The following is an 18,151-nucleotide window of genomic DNA, read 5'->3' as shown; positions in this document are numbered from 1 at the left end:
ATGATACCCATTTATTTGTGTGTGTATACAGTTAGGTCCATATATATCTGCACACTGACCCAATTTTTTTTTTTTTTTTTATACCTGTTTACTGAAACATATTCCAATTACAGTTATATATTGGACATGGACATAATGTGTAGACTCTCAGCTTTAATTTGAGGATATCCATATTCAAACTGGATGAAGGGTTTAGTAGTTTCAGTCCCTTAACATGTGCCGCCCTCTTTTTAAAGGAACTAAAAGTAATTGGACAATTGAATCAGAGGCTATTTAATGGGCAGATGTGGGCATTTCCTTTGTTATGTCATGATAAATTAAGCTGATAAAAGTCCTGGAATTGATCTGAGGTGATTTCTGAGAAGATTTTGCTGTGAACAGACAACATGCGGTCAAAAGAGCTCTGCATGCAGGTAAAGCAAGCCATCCTGAAGCTGCAAAAACAGAAGAAAAAAAAACGTTTGAGAGACTCGTACAATAGTAGGAGTGGCCATATCTACAGTTTGGTACATCCTAAGAGAAAAAAGCAAAGATGAACTCAACAATCCAAAAAGACCCGAACATCCACAGAAGAAAACAGAGGTGGATGATCATTACTACGGTGAAGAGAAACCCCTTCACAACAGACAACCAAGGTAACAACACTCTCCAGGAGGTAGGTGTATCTCTATCCAAGTCTACCATAAAGAGAAGACTGCATGAAAGTGAAGACAGAGGGATCACTGCAAGGTGCAAATCACTCATAAGTCTCAAGAACAGAAAGGCTAGATCAGACTTTGCTAAAAAAAAAAAAAAAAAAAAAATCTAAAAAAGCCAGCACAGTTCTGGAACAACATGGACAGATGAAATGAACATCAACCGCTACCAGAATGATGGGAAGAAAAAAGTATGGAGAAGGTGTGGAACAGCTCATGATCCAAAATATACCACATACTAAAAAGAAAGAAGCACAGAATCTGGTGAATTCTAGACTTTACACTATCATTGCCAGTAAAGGCCAAAAATAAATAAATGAAAGAAAAAAAAACCCATTCATTTCTAACACTTGGTTTTTCAACCAAGTGTTAGAAATGAACAGAGATGGGCAGTAACGCGTTACTTGTAACGCGTTACTGTAATCCGATTACTTTTTTCAAGTAACGAGTAAAGTAAGGGATTACTATTGCAAAAACGGTAATTAGATTACCGTTACTTTCCCGTAGGAACGCTGCGTTACTGCGTTACTAAAACCGTGATTTTCTTGCGAGAATGTCTCATGACAGTGACGTAAGCGAGTGTGATGTTCGTGACAACAGCTGTGTGCAGATCAACAATGGATCATATATCGAGTGCGGAGAGAGTATGAGCGTGCAGCGTTTAAAGCGTGGAAGTACTGACCTTACTTTGAGTTTGATTCCGTAAAAAGTGACAAAAACATTAGTGTCCGCTGTGCGTGGGAAGAAAACTTCTTTTTACAGCGAAAAAAAACCCTAAACTTCCAAGCAAGCACCGAGTAGCTACGACGTAATGGGAAACTCACAGAGAAACTGCGGTATCCTTCCACTGACCGCTGCAGCACACCTGCACCAGGATAAACCTCCGCCTACTCTACTCCTGCTTTACAGGTGAAAATAGAGCAAAAGGACCGCTAGTCTTTGACTTTATTTATTTTCTGCTGTGTTTTACTTGCATCTGAAAGAGTGAGTGTAAACACAAAAAAATAAAAAAAAATAAAAAAAATTATATATATATATATATATATATATATATATATATATATATATATATATATATATATATATATATATATATATTATGTGCTGGAATGTGCAGAAAATAGGTTTAAATGTTAAACTAATTTCTTCCAGTCAGATAATGGTGCATATAATTAAAATTTTGCTTCATGCATAAAGTTAAAAGATTAAAACTAACAAAACAAGTTTTAAAAAGAGACTTTTCCATTTGATTACATTTTGTATGATGGATTATGTAGAAAAAGTAGAATTGGGCTGAAAGATCTATCGCTTTATCACCTATTCAGGTTGTAAATCATGTTTTTAAAAAGTAACTAAGTAACTAAGTAATTAATTACTTTTGAAAATAAGTAATCAGTAAAGTAACGGGATTACTTTTTTGGGGAAGTAATCAGTAATTAATTACTGATTACTTTTTTCAAGTAACTTGACCAACACTGGAAATGAACACCCTAACCCTGACTCCCTAACCCCTGAAACGAAGGGATTGTTTTAAAAATGCTTTAGTTCCCCCCTTTTTACCCACTGAATCAAAGCTAAAAGTCTGCATCCCACCTGCATCTGTTTCATTTAAAAAGTATTGTGGTAACTTACAGAATCAAAATTAGAAAGAAGTTGTCTCTGTCCAAATATATACGGATCAAACTGTATGTCTGTTCACACTTACCTACATGAAACGGACTGTTGTAAAGAGATGGACAGAACAGAAGCTTGTTCCACTTTGATATCAAAAAGGAAACTGAACGCTGTCTGCTATAGCAAATTCTAAAGTTAGAATTTTGCTGCTGGAAAATATCACCATCTTTTGACAAGACACGAGACTCTCTGCAACATCAGGTCTGTTACACAGAACACCAGTGCAGCCTCGCCTCTGTCAGTGCGCCCCAGGGAGGCTGTGGCTACAATGTAGCTTGCCATCACCAGTGTGTGATTGTGTGTGTGAATGGGTGGATGACTGGATGTGTAAAGCGCTTTGGGGTCCTTAGGGAGTAGTAAAGCGCTATACAAATACAGGCCATTTACCATTTATTGTTAAAACTTGTTCTGAATGCATTGCTTGGTTGTAATTAGACTCAAAAAATTTGCTAAATATTTGTGGTGACATAATAGCTCCCTTTCCTTTGCTGCTGATATTATCACAGCAAGTGCTAACACTGTTCTCTCACTATCTTTCTCTCAGAAACACACACACACACGCTTAATTGTAACTGTAAAAAAAAAAAAAAAAAAGTCCCCAAAACACAGCAATACACACACACACACACACACACACACACACACACACACACACACACACACACACACACACACACACACACACACACACATTTACTCTATAGCCAGAGGCTAAAAAGAAAGAACCTGAAGAAACTGTCATGTCAGACTATGACTGCTGAAGTGTTATTGTGAGTTATTATGAATAGAGTCTGTTCTAATTAAAAAATAATATAATAGATTTTTTTTTTTTTTTTAAAAAGTGTGAATGCAAGATGTGAACTGTAAGTCATTGAGCCAGCACAGCCCCCTGCCTGTATTGAAGAATAGAGCAGAGAGAAATCTTTCATTTTTGGCAACTGAAGGAAAACAGGCACAAAAAAAAGATAAATTGCATATATTTTGCATAATCAGTTGTTTTATTAAACAAAGAGCAATCAAGAGAAATGTCTTCATTCTTACCTCATGGGGATAATTTGAGAAAACAATCCCAGCATGAACAGGGAGCTTGAGTCTTCAGTTGTTACGCAGAGTTATTTGTTGATATGTAATGATCCATACCACCTGAAATAAACTTCTGATAGCATGGAGAACATTTTCTTTCTCTTTGTGTTGAGAAACTGTAGAAAACCCAGAAGAAACCAAACAATACTGCTTCAAAAAATCAGCCTCACAAACAGCGTCTGCTGCACTTCTCCACAGAAAGCTGGTCATTTCACAGCAGGTGCAATCCATCCATTCATAAAAATAGAATCCAGCGTGATGATGCTTCATCCATTCAAATAACCGGTAATTATTACAAGCGAGTTTGAGTAAAGCTTTAGAAGTAAATTAGTTTTCCAAATAGGGGAGGCTTCCACTGGAGCAACATCTGTGCTCTCTAGTTTCAATCAGCAGCAGGATTCAGCACTACGGCAGCGGCTCAACAGCTACCTTTATACCACAGACTGCTACTATACACTCAAAGTATAATCTTATCATGTGGCCAAAGAGCTAAAAATGGAGGCCACAGCAATATACTTTTTATATGTGTCTTCTGGTAGAATCGTAAGTACAAAAATGAATAATAAAATACATGATTCATTAACAGAAGTTGGAATATTCACGCCTTTGTAAGTAAAACATGTCAGGAGAACAACAAATATCCCATTAACAATCTTAAAATTTGGTCATGTTTGCCACTAATAATGAGCAGAGGCTAAACAATATGGTTTGGAATGCAATGATTTTACACAAGGCCTCTTAAGTAATCCACCCATCCATTATCCATACATGCTCAGGTGGTCACAGAACAGAGCTGGAGCTCAGCAAACATTAAGCAGGAGGACCCTGGGGAGGTTACCTGTCAATAACATAACCAAACAACCACTTGCACTCACATCTTCACCTACAGTATATGAGAAATACAGAGTCCCTCATTAAACCAATCTTGTCACTGAAAAAAAAAATCTATCTTCAGCAACACTGAGGACATTCAGCATGTAGAAACTATTTTAATCAGCACCTTGGCCCCTGAAGCCAAAGAATCACCCTTGGTTGAACTCCATGGTTTCCTTCTGACCCCTGCACATATGAATGAGATGAAAATATTTTACTGATGCAATAACTTGACATCCTTTCTTGAACATTTATGAGTTATTTGTTCTCCCAATAAAACTGCGTCAGTATATCGCTTTCCTTAACCCCTCTCCTTAACATACGTTTGTCGATTAGAGTTTCCATGAATTAACTCATTTATCACTTACATTTTTGCACTGTTCCTTCCTGACAGGGAGTTAAATTGTGCATTTCCTTCAAATTCAACTGTTTAAAGTGTGCAAATGTTAAAGTGAGATGTAGGGAGACGAGGAATGAACACGAGGAGGAGAAAATGAGATGTCAGATAAGAACTTTTCAACTTGGACTGTCTTAATTGTTCCATTTAATTGTGCAGCTCAAGCAGAAGATATAAATGTAAAGGCTAATTGTTTCTTTGATATCAACCCCCTCCTTAGAACCACACAGTTTCAAGATTGTTGAGGAGGATTACCTGTTGTCATAGCAACAGTAGGCTATTTCACCAGATGTTGCGATGCAGATTGGTCTCGTTTACGACCCTCCAAGGTATCTGCATGCTTCATAGTAACAGCTTTATCTCTACTGCAGAGGAGAAGCTCTCAACACAAATGCAATCAGCACCGCTAACGACAAAAATCAATACAACTCAAGTCTCTTTGTGTTTTTGTATAGCAGTTCTCCCTGTATTGTGTTTCATTTGCAAACACAAGATAGTAAAGGTCATTCTGTTGGTCAATCAGTGCAGTGCATCATCCACAGCTATAAGAAAACTCAAAAGGCCATGAGCCAAAGTGCCTCAGTAACTCCACTTTAAGTTAATAAAGCAGAAATGTCATAAAATGACCCAAAGCTACAAAACTCCACTTTGCTTGAGTCAGCTAAAAGTAAACAGTCAAAGTAAATCCATTACAATGGAGTAAAAATAGAGCCTTCTGTAGGAGATACTTCAGCGTATCTGAAAGCCAGATATGACACTCTTCTTGATGATGTCGCTCCTTTAAACAGGACCATTATCTGTTTGATAATACTGGCGCGTCACAGCGCTGACACCAAAGGACACCTTGTTTCTATCTCAGTGCCGCCAGCAGCTTCTGATGAAACAGCAGTGTTTAACTCTCTGGAATGAGAAGCAGTAAAATCCAGCAGCCAAAAGAAAATGATTTCCTCTCTGCTTTATATAACACCACTGAATCCCAAAGATACACAAGGACATAATAAGTAGGGTACTTTGAGTATGGGTGTCATTTTATGCACAGGTGTTTGCCAAGTTAAAACAAATCCTTCACAAGTGTGTCAAACAACTTTTTGTCTCCGGTCAACATCTTCGTTTCTTGTCGTAATAAGGGATAAGTTGGCCTTTGCTTTGGCATCATTCACTTAGCCAATCATTCAGGCTACACTGCTGCCTGTGGCTTTTAGTTAAATTCAATTTTTGGAATAAAGCCCCTCAAGCTGTTTGGCTCTTTTAGTTTAACAGTTTGTTGAGGTGTAAATTTATGGAGATAGCACAGGCAGCGAGTGCTGTCCTTATCTAACTGTCTTTGCAGAAATGTCCACCAAAGTTCAGAGTGTGAAAAAGCAAAAAGGAACATGCATGTTAACTAACACAGAGACGGGACATTTGGCCTCCTGTGACATTCAAATTAGCAAAAGGGAAAACTGCTTTCTCCTCATTCATGACATGGATTTAGTGGGTGATCTGTGATATTTAATCCCAAATGGCCTTAGGGATGAAAGCTCTTCTTAAAGCCAGTTAATAGTCATCTGTTGTTGACACAGCCAGTGCTTCAAATCTGCATTCACAAGTAGCCGGGTCTCATGGGAGCAGGCACACGATTTCTGTTCGCTTACACATTCTTCACTGAGACAATATGGTATATGTATTCTAATTATTATCTACTGCACAATAAAAACTGTAAAAGTTTATGACATTTACTGCAGCAAATGTGTGTTGATCTAAGATGTTCAACATCTGTGATGTACATAGACAAACACAAGAAATCAAAGCGTATGTCTAAACATATAAATCTTCCAAAATGACTGAAATGAGCCGTTTTCCTCTACTCACTCCATCTTCATCAGGCAGGATAACATCTCCCATTATATAATAACATGTAGGTTTTCTGTAGGTTAGATGCAAATACTAATTGGTAATGATGAAGACTGTGGTTTAATAAGAAAAACTAGATCAGGGATCACATTGTGGCCACTAGTCATTGTAAACAAGCTTTTCTGTATCAAGCATTTAAGCAAAAATCTGGTAGTTTGTCACTGCCATTTAACAACACACTAGCTTTAATCGCATAATACTTCAACACCATACCCAGGTTGTTTTAACTTGTAAAGTGACCACTTCCTATTAAAAAAGGTATGTTACCATTTTACCCTGGAGCTCTTTCTGCCTCCTCCGTGGCACTCAAAAGGCCACCAGTCTAGTATGACAACAGCTAAGACAAGACGAGCAAGGTCAAATCCAGAAGCACCCTGTAAAGTCAACATGACATTGCCACTGGCTGTAATAAGGTCAGTTCTTAGCCTGTCTGCTTGGAAATACGACCTGCAGCTGGGAGCCATAATGCCACATATAATTCCTAATCAGTACCACAAAGTCAAATCACAACTATCCAAAAAACACAGGCACTCTTTTGCGCTTTATTGTGAATTTTACTGTTTTGGAAGTGGGTGTAATGTGAAAAAGCGTACTTGGGCTGCAAAGGAAGTGTTGTCTTCAACAAGTTTCAACAATAAATGACTTTAATCCCAACCCACTCTTGTTGGGTAAATTCAATCGACAGCAGCAAGAATGAACATATCATCAAAACATGCTACATTTCTTTAGGAAAACACTTTTTTCATCATGTTTAATTAGATGGGCAAAAATAGAAAGAAAATCCAGATGCTTGTTAGTGTGTCTGCATGTGTATGTGATGCTGATGGATATATACAAGGCTCCACCTCCCCACCTGCTCTCTCTGTGTACCTCTGTCTCCACTAGCAGCAGTGCATTAGTGCAAGTGCCCAGACATGCACATACACTGCAGTTAATGCTAAAAACCAGGTCAGTGCTACCACAGCAAAACAAAGGAAAAATATAAATCAGCTGTTTAAAAAAAACACACTTTATGCAACAAAAAAATACCTGAAGAAAAAACAAACAAACAAGTAATTGTGATGTTTCATAGTCCCACTGGTGGCCCACTGTTGTGCTGATCCACCACTTTGACCCTAAATGAATATCTCATTAATGAAAATGGATTGCTACAGAATATAAGAAACATGTCCCCAAAGATAGGAAACTTTGGTGTATTTTTAAAATTGTTCAGTGTATTTCTGCAAGGCCAAATACCATTCATATGCATGCCTTTGTAAATATGTTAACTTGCAAAGGCTGGTGCTGTAGGGCTTTATTATTTAATATTTATGTTTTAAGCTATAGAATTAAAAAGAAGACACATCTTCGTTCTCTAACTTTGTTTTTCTTGCTCTTAAATTGCTCCTGCAAGCTAGAGGAAGACACATTGGTGTTCCAACAATAAATAATCTGTTTAAGTTTAAAGGTATAAGACAAATTAATGTTGCAACTACTTGTGTAGCACTGGCCAACAATGTTGGATGATTTATAGAAACAGCATACTAAGAAAAGAATTGCTTTTTCCAAAGTCCTCAGACTCCTCATGGAACACCTAAACTCAATCCCTCCGCTGCTTTGCGGCTTTGATGTCTAACTGCATGATACAACAAACTAGTAGGGCTGTGATCTCGGGATTGTCCATTTGATTGGTTTACTAGTTTAAAAGTAATGGTATTCCCAACACCCAAATTTGAGTGTCAACACATCAGAAATGGCATATTTAGAAATGTCTGGACTAACAATAGTTCTAACATTAGTGTCTATCTGTCGCAGCAGGCCTGCATGACCAATCAGCTGGTAAAGAGTAGGCTTCACCATCAAAACTGAGATGGTGAACGGGATTTTTTTTTTAAACGTACCTTCTTTTAGTGTTTTGAGCAATTAGCTCGAAGCAGAGTTTTATTTTTAGTGTTACTGTGATCTAGTTTTTGCATTTCCCAGTCACAATAACTGAGTAAAATAATGCTTATTCATCTCTTGCTTTCAGTGAAGCAAGTTCAAATGTCATAGCTATTCTTTGAAACACCAACCAGCTACAGCTACAACTACATCTGCAGGGCAATCAGCATGCAGCCATTCACCATCAACCTGCAGTCAGACCAACAAAAACCATCCACCATGAGTCATTTCAAAAAGTCAACAATCCAAACTAATCTCCTCTGATGGGCACTTATGCAATATAGGTTGTGAATACACTGACTGGCACTCCGGCAGAAACTGCAGAGAACGTATTCAGTAGATAAATGGAGAGATGGAAAAAAGGAGGAAGAAGAGGGAGTGAGAGACATAGACAGATACAGAGAGCAAAGGAAGGAGAGCAGATGTGGCCTTTGGGCTGAAACTGCTGAATCACCACGTCTCCTCTCATTACTTTATCGCATCGTGAACCTGGAGCACTTTCTCTGGAGCAAACACAGAGTGCCTGTTGTGATAAAAGGCAGAGAACGACAGCAAAGAGGGAAGACACAGAGGAAAAACCCACAAAAGAAAGAAGAGCAGACAAACAGGAAAGAGCGCAAACATCCAGAGGAAGTGATAAAAGGGAGATCCCCAAATATCTTCCCTCCCCCTTTGTTTATCCTCCCCTCGGTGCTGATATCACCTTGAGAGGCCCTGGAGGACACTGTCTCTTTCGTCATCCATCTCACAGGCTTGGGTCTGTTACATAAAGACTGGAAGAGTCTACTCGAACACAGAGCCAGATTTGCCTGAAAATACACTCACTCTTTCACATTGCAGATTTAGTGCTGGACTCCCATTGTGGCTTCTTTTTGAGGCACTGTCAGAGAAACAGATCATCATAGCACAGTCAATATATGAGAACGTGGAGGAAGATGCGCAGACAGTCATGATACCCATGGCTGCTTATACACGAGTCAGTCAGCAGTTAAAAGGGCATGCAAATTCTATTTGGAGCTGTAAACCATTTGTATATGCATGTCTGAGATCGATTAGTTTGCAGGGCGAGCCAAATGAATATTTAATCCTAATCTTCAAGCTTTTAAGATGCGAGGCTTGATGCAAAGAATTATAATTTATGGAAATGAATAATCAAAGTACAGAGAACTAAAATAGGAGAGTAAGAAAAAGCCAAAGCTTAGTTTTTATTGCCATCATCATGACAGGTACAAGTGGCGAGTGTTTATTGCATGCCAATTCCACTCAGGGTTTATGAATGTGTTGATAAAACATTTCCTGTAACTCGTGAATATGGCTGTAAAGTGAGCTTTGTTTCTATTAGACTCTAAGAAGACAAGTAATCTGGCATTCAGTGAGACTTATATAATAAATTCTCCTCAGAGGGAATTTATGTTTGTTGTATTTGGCAAAAATCTAAATTACTGCCTTAACATTGCATAACACAATGTAACACAGCATCTCTCTCAGGCCCTTTTTTTAATTGCTGCTTTTACCTTGGCCCAGCAGAAGTGAATAAGCTCTAAAGTGATGTTTTTTCCAGTGATTTTTAAAATGCATTTTAAATATTCATTTATTAGTTGGTTTTAACCTTCTTCCAGAACCAGGTCATATCTGATATTAAAAGGCAACATGCTGCCATTTTGAGGTTACAGAACGGACGCATTCAGTGGAGATGCAGTCTAGTTATCCAATGATTAAAATGGATGCTGTTAGCTACTTACTTAAATCCTGTTGTATTCTGGCCTGTAATAGGGACAAAAATAGCTATTGTATTTTAGCTGTCTTTTCCCTATGAAATCCAACTTTGTTTGTTTTGGCTTGAAAGTTTTAGAGCTATTTCTATTTAAATACGGGTTTGTTTTGGGCATGAGAGGCCTAGAACCTGAGGGTTTAAGAACTCTTTAAAGGGTCATAAAATACCTCAAGCCTGAACATGGTTAAGAATATCCACTCGCGTACTTACTGATGCTCCAAGTCTGGTTTTGTAACCAGCTTTTTTTATCCATTCGCTTCCGCTTATCCTTTTCGGGGTCGCGGGGGGCACTGGAGCCTATCCCAGCTGTCATAGGGCGAGAGGCAGGGTACACCCTGGACAGGTCGCCAGTCTGTCACAGGGCCAACACATAGAGACAGACAACCATTCGCACTCACATTCACTCACACATTCACACCTAGTGACAATTTGGATTATCCAATTAACCTATCCCCACAAGCTGCATGTCTTTGGATGGTGGGAGGAAGCCGGAGTACCCAGAGGGAACCCACGCAAACACGGGGAGAACATGCAAACTCCACACAGAAAGACCCCGGCCTGATGGTGGAATTGAACTCAGGACCTTCTTGCTGTGCGGCAACAGTGCTAACCACCGTGCCACCGTGCTTTTTTTAGAGCTTCTAAAATCCTTAAAATATCTGTATATACATCTCTCTCGCTATCTATCTATCTATCTATCTATGTATGTATGTTACGTTCCATATAAACAAAACTCAAATGTTAGTCAATAAAGCACGTCAAAAAGAGTGCAGCTCACTAGCTGCAAACACCGCAAAACACTCAGCTCACTAGCTGTAACCACACTAATGGCACTCTGGCCCAGAGCTCACCTTTCCCTGGGCTTAAATCTCTTTAATTACTGACGAGAGTCAGCTGTGTAAAAGGGAAAGGTGGCAAGTAAGGCAGGGGAGATGGTCGGACACGCCCACACAGACAACTTCAGGAGGCGGCCCTGCTAGGGCCATATCTATCTATCTATCTATCTATCTATCTATCTATCTATCTATCTATCTATCTATCTATCTATCTATCTATCTATCTATGTGTGTGTGTGTGTGTGTGTGTGTGTGTGTGTGTGTGTGTGTGTGTATAAAACACATACACTGTATTTGACAAAAGTACTGGGATAAACAGCTGCTTTGCCATGGAAACCCATGCTGTGAAGCTTCTGGCATGCAGTATTTATGCTGATGTTAACTCCAGAGGTTTTTTGGAAACTCTACAGTTATCGAGTCAGCAGCATGTTGGTGATTATGCAGTCTCGGCACTCAACAACCCTGCTCTGTAATTTTATGTGATCTGACACATAAAGCGTCAGCCATTTGAGGACCCTAAATTGGATAAGAGAGATGTAGAAAAGAAGACAGAAAGGAGGGATGGATGGATGGTATGTTTAGCATCCCTAGAGATGCCTGCTGACTATGTACTTCTCCATACTTCTACATACATACTCAATGTATGTACTGTATGTATTGATGTATTCTATTTATCCACATGTGTAAACATACTTTACTCTAAAGATAAAGAGTAAAGTGGTAAAAAAGTTAGTACAAAGTTGTAAAAACTTAAAGAAAATTAAATGTATGGAAGGTTCTATTTAAAATAAGAAGAAAAATCTTATAATAAAGGAAACAGAAAGAAAAAACAGTTTCCTCTCATGCATGAGTGATGACTGGCCTTCAGGTTCATTTTAGAGGCAGTAGTTTCCGTTTTTACTTTCTGTTTCTCAGTTTATATCACTAAGAGCCTCAAGCCTGCTCTTTCTTGATGGATAATCAATAATGTCTAGCAGAATGCCTCTTTAGTCCTCATGCCTAAAGGAAAGCTCAGTCTACCCATCGCTCCCAATGAATAAACATTAATATTTAATCTGTGTTCTCTGAAAGAAAGATTGTGTACAAACAAAATGAAAAGGCCATTGAAATTATGCCAGTGAAATTGCCAATTCATTCCATTATATTGTGTTTGCTGTGAATCATATTTACTTTCTTGGCATCGCCAAAGATGCCTGTGACCTGCGACTAATTTTGTATTACACGATATAAAATCTTTCTTGTGTGAGCAAAGGCAACGACAGTATCCAATACTGTAAGCCTGCATTTAGAGTTGAGTAACCATAAACCACAAAAGAGTTTTTGCAAATCCAAAGATACATTATTCATAGCTGGAACCAAAGTAGCTATAAATGATTATCAAACTGGAGCTTAAATTCCAGCAACAGCACTTGCTCACGCATTCAAACATATGCTAAAACCAGATTTCTTATTACCATGCACAGTCTGATATGATCGATAACAATTCAAGACCACTATAAAAAGAGACATTCTGTTTGGTCTTTGTAAATTTGTAAAAAGGATGGATTATACGAACTAGAGCCACATATTCAAATGTCTTTTATGAATTAAGGCAGTGTCTCACATTCAGATTGCCACATCATGGATGGCAGCCGTCCAATCATAAGCCACCAAAACAGTCCCAGTATGAACTACAGCATTACCATAACATAGAGTCACATTCAGTCGGCACAGAATAGTGGAACCTCAATTTTCATGCCTGATTCCACACATTTGTACCCTGAAGAGATAATCCTGCACTGACTGTGTTGAGAACTATTTATTCCATTTTAAGCTGTGAGTGTCTTTAATTCACACTTACCAAATCATAAGATAGATAGCAGTCAAAAATGCTTTACAGTTCCACTTTAAACAGAATTGGATTCATGTGTCATGAATCCAATCCAATCCTCTCACCTAACAACAAAAAACTCAGGCCATAAATAAGTCTAAATTTCTCGAAATAAGCACTTTTTGGCCTTTATTTTGGCAGGACAGTTGAAATGAAGGTCGCGAGAGAACAGGGGGAAGCACACGGTAAAAGGCCTGAGGCTGCTTTTGGGACCTTGACTGGCCATTGTCTAAACGCCACAGCCTACCTGAATATCGTTGCTGACCATGTCCATCCCTTTATGACTACAGTGTACCCATCTTCTGATGTCTGCTTTCAGCAGGACAACGTGCTATTTCACAAAGCTGAAATCATTTCAAACTGGTTTCCTGAATGTGAGAATGAGTTTACAGTACTCAAATGGCCTTTATATCAACGGATGTCAGTCAAAAAAGCACCTTTGAGATGTGGTAAAACACAAGATTGGCTCATGGATGGGGAGCCAACAAACATGCAGCACTTACATGGTGCTATCATGCCGATATGGATCAACATCTCTGACAAATGTTTCCAGGACCTTGTTGATCTTATGCCATGAACAATTAAGGCAATGCTGAAGGCAAAAGGCAAAGTGCACCTAACAAAGTGCCCGATGAGTCTAGCGAATGAGGGAGTCCATTTTCATCCAGTGTAAATGTACTGAAAATGTGTCTTCCAAATGACCCACTGACTCACTTGACCCACTAAAAATCACAGTCCACTTATTTCCTTGTTTTGGAGCTTTCAACCATATCAATCTAGCATCATATTCACTTTTATCTGTGCTACTAAGCAGTAATTGCTAAATGGCAACACTGCAGGACATCCAATAAATAGAAAAGGTCACAAGTGTCTCAGGAGGCTGCCATTTTTCAATGAAAGGTTGACAAGATTAAACTACACTTAGATAACGACAGTGCTGAACAGCTGTAAAATCCAACATCAGCATCCACTTAAGAAAACATTTATAGCTTAAAGATGCGCAGAGACAGAAAGCAGCAAGTAGAATAGCAACAATACGTAGCCTACGGCTTCCATTTCACTTGCAGAAGACTGTGTTTTATTCAGGGCTACACGCAAATGCAAATTTTATGACAGTGTAAGATGTATGAGTTCATTGCATAAGGATTATCTCCTGTTAACCAACCTGTACTGTCAAGGGATGGCAAGTCATACTCAGACCTCTGTAACACACACACGCTAAGACAGCCTCACAGGAACTGAGACAGGTAACACTGCTGGCTGGTGAGACGTTTGAATCCAAACCCAAGAGAAAATCTGACTTGTCTGTTTGGATTAACAGGCCTGTTTCTATTTTGGGAGCAGCTTCAGCAAGAAAGCAAAGTTCATTTTAAAGCTAGATACAAACTACAGGAAAAAAAGGTAGAAGGATTCATTTGAGTGTGTGTAGCAACTTTACTGGAATTTGTAAAGCATTTATTTATATTGATCAGTGCCAGTCAGTATAAAGCCAATGCACCCACACTTAACTTGGCTATTTTGTTTTATTTTTTTTATTTTGTACAGTAAATCATGTTCTTTCTGGCTGATGATGAAGCAAATATTTTTATTTCACCAAACTGAAGAGCCTTCCAAAAGCTCAGACACAGTGTGCCTGTCTCTTACAGGTCACTAAAATTTCAAGTTTCGTTTCAGCAAAAACACTCTGCTCTACTGCTGATAGCTTCAGCTTCCCCATCAAGCATTTGGAAAACCCTCTGCCAATCAGCCCAGTGAACACTTACCACTCATGCTGTGGCTCATCAATGACCAACAGAATCTTGAACTTCTTGGAGAGGGATGGAGAGGGAGCCGACTGCTCCACAAAGCCAGCAGCAGATGCGGCTGTCTGTTTGACCACATTGGTGATGGAGCTGAAGGAGCTGAAGAAGCCAGAGGAACCACTGCTGGAGGACTGGGCCTGTTGAGGCTGCTGAGCCAGCTGGCTAGGGCGCCGCTCCTGAGCTGCAGGAGAGCTGGCCGGCACCTGGGTCGGTCCTGGAGCTTTGGTTGGGGACGGGGCAGGAGCCGGTGCTGCACCCTGCTGGGAAGGGGAGGAGGCAGTGGGGGGAGGAGGAGCAGGTGGGTCAGGCCTCTGGAGGTCTGTCATGTAGCCATTGGGAAGGTTGGACATGAAGCTGCTGTCAGAGAGACGGCGTCTGAGGAAGTTCATGACTGCGGTCGAAAGGTGGGTCCCTCAGTCGGTCAGTTAATTTCTCCTCTGATTTTAGGTCTGAACGGGGTGAAAGCAGAGGCAGGCTTGATCAGCGGTCGGATGAGTGACAGAAAGCAAGTCAGTCCAAATGATCGAGGGATGCGTGTCAGAGAGCTGCCTCTGTGGAAGGAAAGGATGGATGAAGCGATGGATACAGCTCTGGTCCAGTCTTCAAGAGACAGCTCTCCAAAGTGCAGCTAAGCCAGCGAAACAGCACGCGTGTATGTGGTGTTCCTCCCGCTGAGCCTCACGCCTCCTCACAAATGTGCGTGTGTGACGTGTGAAAGCGTGTGTCTGAGAGAGAGAGAGAGAGAGAGAGAGAAGGAGAGAGAGGTGTGGTGTCGCCCCCTTTGGTGAGGTGCTGGTGCTCTCCCCCCTCCACTCTGCCTTCCTGCCTGCTGTGCTGCTGCGAGCTGAATGTACTCAAGAGATGCTGCTTTCTCTGCTTATCTCACCCTTTCACTCGCTCATGCTCTACGTGCCCTTTTCCTCTCCCTCACTCACTCTCTCACTCGCTGTGCTCGCTGGCTGCCCCCCCCTCCCCCGCCCTCCTCCTCTCTCCTGTCATCATCCTCCTACATCACAGATTACGTTCATGTGTCGTGCTGCAGCCTTGTAACGCTGTGTGCCGTGTGCAATCAGTGGAAGGGGTTTCCTGCAAGCGTGCATAAGGTGGAGTTCACAGATGGAAACGCCATCCATCCTTCTCCGCAAGCCCCACCTTCTTCCCCCACCATCCATCCATCCATCTTTCAGCTGCTTGTGCAGCATGTCTTCCCTGAATCTTTTCCCCCCACCATCTAACGTCAGCTCGCTGATGCATTGCTACAGCAAATAAATTCTCATAGAAAAAACATAACCTCCTCTAGGGTGGTATCCTTGCCAGTGCACTACCACTAAAAGCATGCGGCATAACAAATGGCAGGGATGATTTGAAATACAGCAGAGAAGTAGCTCATTGTCTTTCTGCCTTGTGCTTCCATGTTGTCCTTGTCTCTCTCTGTTTTATATATGTGTGTGGGTTTTTTTGCCTGTCCCCGTTCCAGTTACAATGGTAAATATGATTTTTTTTTTTTTTGCCAGATCTTTTTTTATGGATCAAAAGTGAAAGGAGGATGTCACGTACATACTGTAAAGCCCCTTAAGGTGAATTTATGATTTGTGCACAATAAAACTGATCTGAGATGTAGAGAACAAGAGGACAGGAAAAGAAAGGCAAACCAGAGAAGGGCAGAAATGCATCTATATCTTTTAGACTTTATTAACAGATTTTTATATTATTCTTTAATGGTGGTATTAGCTAAACATATCTGCTCTTGGTAGCGATATAGGTATGACATTTAGGTTCACCTTACTTTGATCTTTGTAACAGGATGTGCGATGATATCGTCTGCAGTAAGATTTTCCTAATTTTACTTAACTTGAGGGCAATTCAGCATCAGCATGTTATGCAGCAACTTGAAAGGGCAATACATGGTACATTTCTGTGCTGACTACATCTGTTTATACAGCAAATCAGCAGCACGTCTCAATTTTCTTTACAGCATTGATAAAGGGTGTAAACAAATAGATACCACATTCACAAACTCGTACACACAAACAACTGAGTCATACGCTTCTCGTTACTAAACGACTATCTCCAGCCTATGTCTAGCTTCATTGTAAATTCACTATTTCAGCCCATGAGAAGAGCACGATTGCTGAAAGCCATCGGCAGCAGGAGCGGAGTGCAATATTTGCTACTCTAAGCTTTGCTCCCAAAAAAAGAAAAAAAGAAGGAAAAAAACAGTTCAAAGACGACGGGACAAAGAGGGAGAAAGACGATTATTCATGCGGGAAGAAAATCCCACACATGTCTGAGCCACATTAGGGAGAAGAAAAATACAGACCTACAGTACACCGCTTTCATCTCATCTTCAGTGGGAAAATATTTCTGAAAGGATGGAAAGCAGTCTTACCAATTTAGCCCACTACCAAACCCATTTATCATGTCCAACCTCTCATTATATGTCAGCAATTGAGATTTCTGGAAGCTTTTGTTTTCAACATGGTTTACCACCGATAGACTCTCAACTGAAATGTATTTTCGAACTGAGAGGCTGTTTTTCAACGGCTGTCTAAGCTACCCAAATGGATACATATTTTTTTCAGGCGAGTAGTGACTGCTGTTTAGATACAACCAATTTCCATCAGCCACCAGCACCCGTCTTTTACTATCCCCTTATGTTCGGTTGGAGAGAAATACCTCAAGGGTACATTCAAATGTATATGATGTTCACCGCTCCTGAAAAAGTGCTGATGACAGAAAAAGGTGACCCTGCTTTCAGTTACATAAAGAAAAGAAGAAAAAAAGAAAGAAATGATCAAGGGCAGATTTGACAAGTAACCCAGTGTAGTATGTTGGGGGTATAAAAGACTTAATGGATCTCCGTTCGGCTTCTTTGCATAACATGCAGGATTCACATTTGTAGCAAGTCACGATGAGTCAGGTCTAGTGAGGGAGGCTTTGTTTAGCGAACCAGAAGAGAGCCAGAGTGAGTCACAGAGCTGCAGTGTGAACTGTAGCGACATCCTAAGCTCGTGCTGGCCTACATGTTTCATGACACTTACACACATCACATAACACATTTCCAGAGAGCCGTTATATAATAAATATGGGTAAAAACTATGCAGGTAACAAAGTCAAAGAAAAGTTCTGCGGTAATTCGTGGAGCTAAAGGTTTCTTGAATTATTACTTTTCTTTAGCACTTACAAAGAATATTCTGGTATTTGTAGAATAGATTTGTTGCAATCATCATCTTCAGCAAACACTTTTAGGGCTTTATTTCTGCAGGGCAGGAGAGATAAACAGGAAATGAGGGGAAGAGAACATGAGAATGACATGCAGCAAAACCAAAGGTCC

The 18,151-nt window shown here is 40.1% G+C and overlaps 1 protein-coding gene across 1 annotated transcript in view; it reads right to left on the bottom strand.

Annotated features, from left to right (window-relative positions):
- Positions 1–15,777, bottom strand: part of syn2b (synapsin IIb) — an 83,076-nt gene extending 67,299 nt beyond the window's left edge. Inside the window, exon 1 of the mRNA XM_006783257.3 lies at positions 14,779–15,777. Coding sequence (XP_006783320.1) covers positions 14,779–15,206 — 428 coding nt within the window. The 5' untranslated portion in view covers positions 15,207–15,777. The remainder of the gene's footprint in view (positions 1–14,778) is intronic.
- Between the last annotated feature and the right edge of the window lie 2,374 nt (positions 15,778–18,151).

This window comes from Neolamprologus brichardi, chromosome 5 (genome assembly GCF_056152115.1).
Source record: "Neolamprologus brichardi isolate AB-2024 chromosome 5, ASM5615211v1, whole genome shotgun sequence".
Lineage (NCBI taxonomy): Eukaryota > Metazoa > Chordata > Actinopteri > Cichliformes > Cichlidae > Neolamprologus > Neolamprologus brichardi.
The sequence above is the reverse complement of the archived record's forward strand: the minus strand, read 5'-3'. Positions and strand labels throughout refer to the sequence as shown.